Source organism: Hevea brasiliensis, chromosome 4 (genome assembly GCF_030052815.1).
Source record: "Hevea brasiliensis isolate MT/VB/25A 57/8 chromosome 4, ASM3005281v1, whole genome shotgun sequence".
NCBI classification, from domain to species: domain Eukaryota; kingdom Viridiplantae; phylum Streptophyta; class Magnoliopsida; order Malpighiales; family Euphorbiaceae; genus Hevea; species Hevea brasiliensis.
The window spans coordinates 114,259,079-114,269,791 of record NC_079496.1 but is presented as its reverse complement, the minus strand read 5'-3'; the positions used below and the strand labels follow the sequence as shown (position 1 = coordinate 114,269,791).

General features: G+C 35.8%; 1 protein-coding gene and 1 pseudogene across 1 annotated transcript; one reads left to right on the top strand and one right to left on the bottom strand.

The window, feature by feature from the left end:
* Positions 1-3,503: 3,503 nt before the first annotated feature.
* On the bottom strand, positions 3,504-4,878 carry LOC131179345 (uncharacterized). Its single transcript, XM_058146062.1, has 2 exons — positions 4,369-4,878; positions 3,504-4,172 (listed from the first exon to the last, which is right to left on the bottom strand). Exons 1-2 carry the CDS (start codon positions 4,406-4,408, stop codon positions 3,865-3,867), a joined length of 348 nt encoding a protein of 115 aa, XP_058002045.1. The 5' UTR covers positions 4,409-4,878; the 3' UTR covers positions 3,504-3,864.
* A 734-nt stretch (positions 4,879-5,612) lies between these two features.
* LOC110654081 (protein ECERIFERUM 26-like) lies at positions 5,613-7,772 on the top strand (annotated as a pseudogene).
* The last annotated feature ends 2,941 nt before the right edge of the window (positions 7,773-10,713 follow it).

The window sequence follows — 10,713 nt, the reverse complement described above, 5'->3', positions numbered from 1 at the left end:
TTGAGTTTTTCCAGGTGGAAAATATTGTGCAAGAAATGCATCAGTGAGTTGCTCCCAATTTGTGATGGAGTTGTGAGGTAAAGAATCAAGCCAATCCAATGCTCTATCTTTTAAAGAGAACGGGAATAGCTTCAATCTTGCTGCATCATCAGACACTCCAGGTTGTTTTTGCATGTCACAGATCATAGCAAACTTCTTCAGATGTGTGTGTGGATTTTCAGAAGGATGACCTCCGAATTGAGAATTTTGAATCATTTGAAGAACTCCAAAATCCATCTTGTAACTATTTGCATCAATCCTTGGTCTTGCTATACTCTCTCTCAAGTCATCAAAACGTGGAAAAGCATGATCCATCATACTTCCCCTAGGCACGTTTGCATTAACAACTTCTTCACCTTAGGCTGCATTTTCGTTGTTTCGATCATTTCCAGCATTACCAACACCAATTCTAATCCTCTCATCAGCCATGTCTGCTTCTAATTCAGTTTCTCTCAATGCTTCTTTCCTTCTTCTGGTTTCTTTCTTGTTGGCCTTACAGAACTTTTCAATTTCAGGATTAAACAGTAAGGATGTGTCACTTGTGCTTCTAGCTCTTCTCATAAAAGGTTAAAAATACCTGAAAAAGAACAAACAAACACAAAATGAAAAGATAACAAGGATAAAACTATAAACAACTAAAATAATCAATAACTCAATATTAAACAAACAACTCCCCGGCAACGGCGCCAAAAACTTGATGCGTCCCTACCGCAAGTGCACGGGTCGTACAAGTAGTATAGAAAAGATATCGATCCCACGAGGAGTCGTGTTAATGATTGAATTTTTTATATAAAAGTTGACTAAATCGAAGTATTTATGAAATTAAAGTAATGAATTGAGGGGTAATGGAGCGTGAAATCTATATATGCAAAATCAATATTCTATTCAACAATGTATTGCATTAAACTAAAATTGCATCAAATTGAAATAAGCAAGTTCAAATATGGCAATATTGAAAATGGCAAGCAATTAAATTCAATTGAAAATTAACAATGGTAAAAAGGCGATTTTGGAGTTCGGGATTTCATATTCGAGCTATTTTGGGATTTTAAATTGGTTATCCAATTTTATTAAACTTATGAGTTTTAAGGAGATTAATTCTTAAATCCTTTGAACTCCCTTTCGAGTGAGACAAAGAGTGCCTTAATCAAACTAATTCTACTTTCGTGGAGTTAGAATTAATTAAGACCCTTCAAATTCTGCTCAGCCCCTCATTTCCTTTTCTGCTCCCTTGTCTCTCCTCTAAAATGGGATAATGAGACTATTTATAGCATTTTTTTCTGACATGGAGCCCTAAAATGGTATGTTCTAGGAGGAATTATTTAAGGGAATCTCCTGCCAGCTCATTAATGAACTCTTTATGGGACTGCATAAGTGGACTGCATAAGTTATGCAGTCCTTTATGCAGTTTTCGGCTAGTTCTGAGTCACTTATGCTAAACTGCATGACTTGGTGCATAGGTTATGCACAATTCCGTGAAGGTGCATAAGGGAGGCGAGAATGTGCATAAGCTATGCAGTCTCCTTATGCACATTTCGGTTGGTTCTGGAACAGTGATCTTTCTCCTTATGCAGATCTGCATAGCTTATGCGGCAAGTTATGCACAGTTTGGTCAATGCATATTTCAGCTTGAAAACTTGTTTTTGACATCTTTGGCTATAGAAGTCACTCCTCAGTGGCAAAATTTCTCTTCAGTCCTTCCAAAAACACCAATTTCCTACAAAACAAAGTAAAATTTACAAATTAATCTAAAATTGACAATTATGAAAAACTAACTAAATAACTAATGAAATTAGCTAAAAGTGACTAATAATCAAATAAAATGGCTATGAATTTAAACCTAAATGATTATGCAAAATGTATGCATCAATGGGCCAATTTAATTGAGCAGCCAAGGCTATTACAATTCTCACCGTTTCAAACTGTGCAACCAGAGAGAAGGTGTCGTCATAATCTACACCTTGTTGTTGTGAATAGCCTTTCACTACGAGTCGTGCCTTGCATTTTTGAATGCTGCCATCTGCATGAAACTTTGTTCTAAAGACCCATTTAACTCCAATGGCTTTCTTATCTTGAGGAAGATCTACCAATTCCCATGTTTCATTCTTCTGGATTGCTTCAAGCTCATCTAACATTGCATTGCGCCATTCTTCTTTTTCTGCTACTTCTTCAAATGTTGTTGGATCAGCTACAAACAAGGCTTGTGTGCCTTCATAAATTTTAGCCAATGATCTGAATTTTCTTGGAGGAGTTTCACCTTCAGATGCACTACTGTTGCTGGAACTTGAAGAAGTAGTGCTTGGTGAGGTTGATGAGAATGGACTAGGAGTGTTTGGAGGGGTTGCTTGCTGTCTAATGGTTGGTGATCCTTCATTTTCTGCTGGAATCTTGAACTGAATGTCATCTGATTTCTCCTGCCAACACCAGCTTGCCTCTTCATCAAACACAACATTCCTGCTAACAATCACCTTGCCACTCACAGGATTGTAAAGCCTATATGCTTTGGATTGAGTACAATAACCAACAAAAACACATTTCACAGATTTTTCATCAAGTTTGCTGCGATTATGTGAATCTACCAATGAATAGGCAATACAACCAATATTTTTAAGTGGCTTACCCAAGGCCTTCTTCCACTCCATGCTTCATACGGTGTTTGGTTTTGGACAGCCTTTGTTGGTGACAAATTCAACAAATATACAGCAACTGCAACACCTTCAGCCCAAAAATGATCAGGCATTCCCTTAGCCTTTAACAAACTTCTTGCCATTTCAACAACAGTGCAATTTTTGTGCTCAGCCACTCCGTTTTGCTCCGGTGTATATGGTGCTGTTAGTTCTCTGTGTAGGCCTTGTTCATCACAAAATTGATTGAATTCTTGAGACACGAACTCTCCTCCTCTATCGGTGCGAAGGACCTTTATGCTTTTTCCACTTTGCTTCTCAACAAGTGCCTTGAACTTCTTGAAAGTGTCAAAAGTTTCTGATTTGAATTGCAAGAATTAAACCCAGCTCATGCGACTATAGTCATCTATGAACAACAGAAAATAACGACTCCCACCCAACGATTGTGTTTTCATGGGGCCGCATAAATCAGCATGTACAAGCTCAAGACATTCAGATGCTCTTCTAGACTTTCCTATAGGAAAAGGTTTTTTACATTGTTTCCCATATACACACCCTTCACACAAATCTAATGACTCAATTCTAGGTAACCCAAAAACCATTTCCTTTTGACTCAGTAATTTCAGACCCTTTACATTCAAATGCCCATACCGTAAATGCCATAATCTAGACTCTGTATTTTCATTGACAATAAGAGCATGTTTTTCAACACTGGAAATTTCAAGTGGAAAAAGCTTGTTTGGTGCCATGTGAACATCTACAATAATCTGTTCTGATTTTTTATCTCTAATCACACATGAGCCATCATCAAACATAATTGAATATCCACGTCTACAAGTTGTCCGACACTTAACAAATTTTGTGATAGACAAGGAATAAAATAAACATTGTAAAGGAGCTTCACATTACCGTGGCCTTTGCTTATTGCCACCGTGCCTTTGCCTTCAACTTGCACTTGTTTGTCATCACCAAGTCTCACTTTCAGTTTGTATGACTCGTCAAGCTCCTTAAACAAAGATTTTATTCGAGTCATATGATTGGAACACCCGCTATCCAGAAACCAGATGTCACTTGAGGCTTTGTTGTCATCTTGAGAGGCCATAAATAGCTAGAGCTCTTCCTCATCTTCTGCAAAATTTGCTTGCTTTTCTTTCCTCCAGCATTCTGCCTTCACATGCCCATACTGCTTGCAATTATAGCACTAGATATTGCTCTTGTAATTTTTCTGCCTCTCTGTTGTTGGCCCTTGCTCATCTTGTCCACCAATTTTGCCTCTACCTCTACCACCTCTGCCACCACCTCTGCCGCGATATCCTCCTCTACCACGTCCTCTGGTTAATGCCTTCCTTGAGTCATCTTGTTGTTTAAATGACTCCCCCATCACTTGAAAAGCCTTTTCATCATTCTTTTCATTTGCCCTGTTCAACCTTGCCTCATGGGATTGTAAAGATCCCATTAGTTCATCAAACGAGTAAGTAGCCAAGTCTTTCGACTCCTCAATAGCTGCCACTACATGATCAAACTTTGGAGTTAAACTGCGCAACACTTTTGCAACAACAGTCACATCAGTAACTACTTCTCCATAAGACCTCATTTGATTAACTATTACAGATACTCTAGACAGAAAATCCTGCACTGATTCTCCGCTTTTCATTTGCAAGGTTTCAAAATCACGGCGAAGTGATTGGAGTTTTACTGTGATTACCTTTGAGGAACCTTGGAACGCCGTCGGCAAGGTCATCCATGCTTCTTTGGCTGTATTTGCTGCCGCTATTTTTGAAAAAATTGACTCATCCACTGCTTGCTGGATGAAGAACAGTGCTTTGGAGTCCCTTTTCTTGTTTTCTTTAAGTCTAGCCTCTTCATCTCGTTCAGGATACCCGTTCTCAACCAAGTCCCACAAATCTTGAGACTTGAACAATGTCTTCATTTTGATGCTTCAGAATTCATAGCATTCACCTTTGAAGATTGGAATTGATGGTTGAGAAATATTCATTGCATTGCCGTTAGATGCCATGAGTCGTACGCCCGGTTACAATCGAACCAGGCTCTGATACCACTCCTGTTGTGAAAGGAACGTAAGATGGCTCACTAGAACTCACAAATGCTGCAAAATAAAGTAATCACAGCAAGCAATAAAGTGAGGACAGCAAAGAGATAACTAGTTCTCAAAGAGAAATTTAATCAAACATATGGTGGGCACAAATCTGCAAAAAGCTTTTGACATACAAAGACATGTTATTCATGAACCAAAGTGGCCTTTAAATAGGCTTAACACAATAACTAAAAACAATAAAATAGCAGAATTAATTGGCACTAAATCAAAAATGCTCCCACTACTAACAAACAACCAGAATTTTAGGAAGAAAAACAAAACGTGCCTAAGATAAAGTCAGAAAATAAAACAACTGTCACTTTGAATCAATCTCTAATAATTTATACTTGAAGGAAACTACTCTTCAGGTTGTAACATAATGAAGCTTGTAACAAACATGTGTTGTACTATTTTGCTTAAAGCTTCAAAGCTTTAGTGGAGAATTAGCAGCAGATTTCAGCTTTTGTTTGGGCACAGAGCATCCCATTAGTCACTGGACCATGTAATTAGTACCGATCCAGTTGGCATATACCATGATTTTTCTTCTTTAAACTCGGTTTACCGTAAACTCAAGACAGAATTGCATGGTAGAACCCACGTATTAAATACATGAGTCTCACATTCATGGTGGTCTAGGCAAGAATTTCTAGCCAGTTAACAAGTTAACATGCAGTCTTAATAGTTAGCTTCATGAATGGATCATGAAAATATCATTTCCACAAATGTACAAAAAGGTTTGTTTTTTCTGGTAATTATAACCTTGAAACAAGGTCATTTGAAACATGTTTCCATCACCATCTATTCTCATAATAAATTGCACATACAGGGGGGAAAATATAAACACAATTAGAAATCCTATAAAATTCTCAATTAACAATGGCTGAGGTCACATGCATTTGCAAACGTACTGTGGTAAGCTCCAAACCAGTGCAACCAGGAAAATCCTACCCTTTATCAGTTCTTGATCGCCTTATGGAGCGAAACCACTTAAGGATTGTGTACTATTTTCAAACTCCAAAAGGGAGGAAGCTTGGAGAAATGACTAAGAAGCTGAGAGAATCCATGTCAGAAACGCTCACTTGTTTTCCGGCAGCGACTGGAAGGTTGCTGAAAGACCAAGATGGGCATTGGATGATCAAGTGTAATGACGCAGGATTAAGGATGGTGGAAGCTAGAGCTAAAGGAAGCGTAGAGCAGTGGCTGGAGAGTGTAGACAGGGAGAAGGAGCTCAAGCTTATTCACTGGGAAGAAATGTTTCATAAGCCTTATTTTTGGTCCACCTTCTATGTTTAGGTATAATCAAAGTATGTTTTACCATCCAAATTGGTTTCGTTTTTGGGTTAGTCTTATGAGTGACAATAATTTTTTTTTTCCCTTCAGCTGACAGAATTTGAAGGAGGTGGCTTAGCAATTGGCTTGAGCTGCTTCCACCTTCTAGCTGATCCCACTTGTGCCACCATGTTCATCAAGGCCTGGGCTGACACAACCTTAGTTGGAAAAATGATTAGTCCTCCTTTTTTCCACCCACTGCCTCCCCGGAGGCCCGGCAACAAAAATCTCAACCGCCAGCCTTACACCCACTTGATCAATTACTACAGTTCCATCATAGAGAAAACAAATTCGGTCACATCCACAGGGTTCGCAACCATCGCTCTAGTGTTTCCAGATCCTATGGTCCGAGCCTGCATAGCCATGGCTCGAACCACTAGTGCACCTGACCACCCAAGCCCATCACCCTTCCAGGTACTATCTGGGCTCTTTTGGGTTTGTGTAAGCAAGGTTAAGGGAAAAGGAAATGGGCTCATTGATATGTGTATATGTCTGGATATGAGGAATGTGTTGGGCCTTGATAAAGGGTTCTTCGGCAATTGCATGGTTTATAACAATGTCCAAGCAGATTATTCAGGAGAAGATAAATTATTATCAGGCGCTACTCAGGCTATTGAAGAAGTGATGGCAAAAATGGACATTGAGGGGATCATGGACTTGATCGAGTGGCTTACATCTAATGATTGCAAATATCCTCCTCTGATGAACGGTTGTGATCTGATATGTGGTAGCTTGGAGGAAGTGGACCCATATTTGGCCACATTTGAAGATGGTTATGCACCTATTCGTGTTTCTTATCACGTGGAACCATCAGCTGGAGCAGGTCAGGTTTTGGTCCTTCCATGGAGACGGGGTGAGGGTGAAATGAGCAGGTTGATCATGGTTACTCTCCCAGAGGATGAGATGGTTAGGTTACTTGAAGATGATCTCATTCTACGCTTCTGTCCAACCATTTTAATGGGAACCAATAAATGAACTAGATAGATTAGTACTCGTATTGAAATAAATGTATGAATAGAGATGTTGAATTGGAGATGAGTTTTATCTGGGGCCTGGCAATTTAATTTCCTGGCATCAGAATTGATCACGTCTACATATTAATACAGAGCCATGAAGGTGACGGACCCCACAGTATGGTGTAATTTGCAAATTGGAATAATGATACTTTTCTTGATCGTGTAAGTCAAAACCTCTCCAACGCTTGTTTCCCATACATAGAAACAACAGTAATTACAAAATGATGGGAAAGAGAGGAAGACAGTGCATAAATTAAGTATTAGCTACGCTTCATTAAATTGCCAGGAAAGGTATGCCAATATCCACTGTTCTAAACTTTTAATAACACCTTTGCTCGCCAACCGTTGCATATGCTTCTGAATTCTTTTTTTGGTGCAGTCAGTGTCACAAGGGATTTATACCTTCAGGGATTAGTTGATGTCATGGTCTTGAAAATTCCGTTCCGTATCTCTAAGCCAAAACTCATTCATTGTGCATGAATTGTTTTGTTCTTCTTAGCTTTCAGTCAGTGTCACAGGGTTGCACCATCAGGTTAGAGTACATCCTTACCCTTTGCTCTTAATGAGATTGCATATCAGATCCCAAATGGTATATTGTGTCATAGATCCATATATACCAGCTAGCCAGACTTGAAATATTGAAATGAGAAAATACTTAATTCTTCTTGTAAGGTGACTATCTGTATCAAGTTAAACGACATTGGGAAATAACAATGGAGAGAAGTGATATAGGTAAAGTCATTAGTAGTGGACGAATACGCAGTTTCAATGGTTGGACAAATAATAACATGGAAGTTTTCTCCAAGTCTTCTCATTATGTCCCAGATAATGACGAAGCACTCAAATGGGCTGCTGTGGAGAGATTGCCTACGTATTTACGTACAAGGAGAGGTATACTAGATGAAAAAGAGATCGATATAAATAGGATTGGATTAATAGAGAGAAGGAATCTGTTGGAAAGGCTGGGGAAAATTGCAGAGAGAGATAATGAGAAATTCTTGTTGAAGCTTAGGGATCGCATTGAGAGGTATATATGTTTTAAGTTATCTCTCACATGAGTAATTGATCAACCCAAACTTTGCAGAATGACACTACTCTTAGGCCCGCCAAGCTCAGGCAAGACTACGTTACTATTAGCTTTGGCTGGAAAAAAGACCTCAAAGTAAGGACATAGAAATTCATCCATGGCACAAACTTAGCTTTCCTGAGAAAGTGTTAATTAGATTCATGATCTGATATATTTCAAATTTTGTGAAATCTCAGTTTCTAGGAAGAGTTACGTACAATGGACATGGAATGGAAGAGTTTGTGCCGCAGAGAACAGCAGCTTATATAAGTCAATATGATCTTCATATACCAGAAATGACTGTAAGAGAAACTCTGGCTTTCTCTGCAAGGCGCCAAGGGGTTGGACCTCGTTATGGTTAGAAAAAACGCCATAATTCTTTTGATATAATCCTCAGACAAGTAAAAGAAGTTATGGAAGGGCTTGAATTAATAGTTCATTATTGAATTGTAAAATTATGCAGAAATGCTAGCAGAATTATCAAGAAGGGAAAAGGCCGCGAATATCAAACCAGACCCTGATATTGATGTCTACATGAAGGTGAGAAGACAACTAAATTAGAATTATCCTGCAGATATTCATATCTTACAGAGTTAAAATTCATATTCATCAAACCACTAAAATATACTCATTCATGCCCTGGAACTTTGCAGGCAGTAGCTCTAGAAAGGCAAGAGACTGACGTAGTCTCATATTACATTCTCAAGGTACGAGAGATTATATTCTTAAAAATGAGCACTATTTTTTAATACTCTCGGTATATCTAATAATTAATTTTAGTGTAGAGCTCACTTGAGTATAATGATATATCAAATAATTAGCCTTAGGTAGAGCCCACTTGAGTATAACTTTGCCCCGTCCCTCATGGGCGCCTATTATTTAAGGTTTGAATGAGACTTGGAATGAATGGGTATAGTTGGGGGTTGATCAGTACAATTTAACTTCTCATATTTGTAAGATCCCTTTGATGGAGCTTTTTACCGAATGAGTATATTTTGAAAACAAAATTACTAAAAGAGGGTTAGTTTTAAAAAAATTATTAATAAGCAGTGAATTTTATTGAGGTGAAATGTGCAGGCAAAACTTGTTTATTAATTATACAATATAAAAATAATATTTTAATATTAAATAAATATATAATTAAATATTAAAAAAATGGTGAATGCAATCAAATGAGAGAGTTTGAGCTAATTTGAGATTAAATCAAACTTATTAGTTAAATTTGATTAAAATTTAAAAATAGATTAAATTGAACATTTCTAATAAATACAGAGAGCAAATTGAGTTTTATTCCTTAAATTTTATGTGGCATTAATTTAGGTTATATTTATTATTTTTATTGTTAATAATAATTGAAAATTTTTTATATATTTTTTAAAATATGCTAGCTTAGAAAATTTAAACATATTAATTTTTATAATCTTCACTAGCACAATGTTAGAATAACAATTAAATTGTTATTATAATGAAATTGTCTGTAAATAATTAATTTGATTTTTTTTATTGTATATGACGAACTTACTTGCATAGTCCTAAAAAAAATCAATTGGAATACAATAATTTATCCTAAGAATATCTTATATAATAACATGAAATAAAATTATAATTATAATGAATATATAAATTAAGATAACTATTTAATTAAGTCATGTTTCATAATTAGGTCTCCTCATGTATTGTCTCGGTCAATGAATTTAATGCTGACCTCTGTCTTCTGATATTTTGGGTCATCTTGTGTATCTTGGGGTTGATTAGAGTCATTGTTAATTGAACTTCAAATTATCCATGTTTTCGTCCCGATGAATCTACTCTTGAATTTATATATTTTTTTATTATTAAAATATTATTTTTACATTGTATAATTAATTAAATAAAAACATCAAAAATTTTATTTTTTTATTATTCAATATTATTAATTAAACTAAAAATATAAAAAAAATTATTTTTATATTTTCATATATAATTAATTAAAAATAAAAATTATAATAATTATACTAAATTAAATTGAAAAATAATAAATATATTTTTTTATTTTCATATAATTAATTAAAATTAAATTATTATAATTAATTTTAATTATTTAGAAAATTTATTTTTTATATTTTCATGTTTTTAATTTAAAAATAGAAAATTATAATTAAATAAAATTAAAAATATAAAAATATTATTTTCTATTTCCATATTATTAATTAATATTAAAAAAATAAATTATAAAAAATTGCAATTAAACAAAGCTCCCTTTGATATGCATTTGCTTTAAATGAAATTATTGTTTTAATGGAAAGAGTGATTCAATTTGCTTTATTCATTATACTGAAATTGAATATTGAATTTTCAATTTTATATTTTTTTTGAGAAAATACCCACACATAAGATTTAGTGATAGAAATTAATCACCATTAAAACATGATAATAAACGGCACACATGCATGCTTCGCTGATAGTGTGGCACTCAGAAGCGCCAATCCGATACGTGAATCAAGGTGAGCCCATGATCAATCACGGACACTCACACACAGTCCCGATACGTGGATCAGGGTGAGC

Bases quoted from the DNA above. Each gene is read 5' to 3' on its own strand.
- LOC131179345 (XM_058146062.1), bottom strand. From the start codon at position 4,408: ATGGATGACCTTGCCGACGGCGTTCCAAGGTTCCTCAAAG. The intron at 4,173-4,368 runs GTAATCACAGTA...TTGATCATGTAG, and splicing joins CGTTCCAAGGTTCCTCAAAG to TGGCAGCTATTGAGGAGTCG.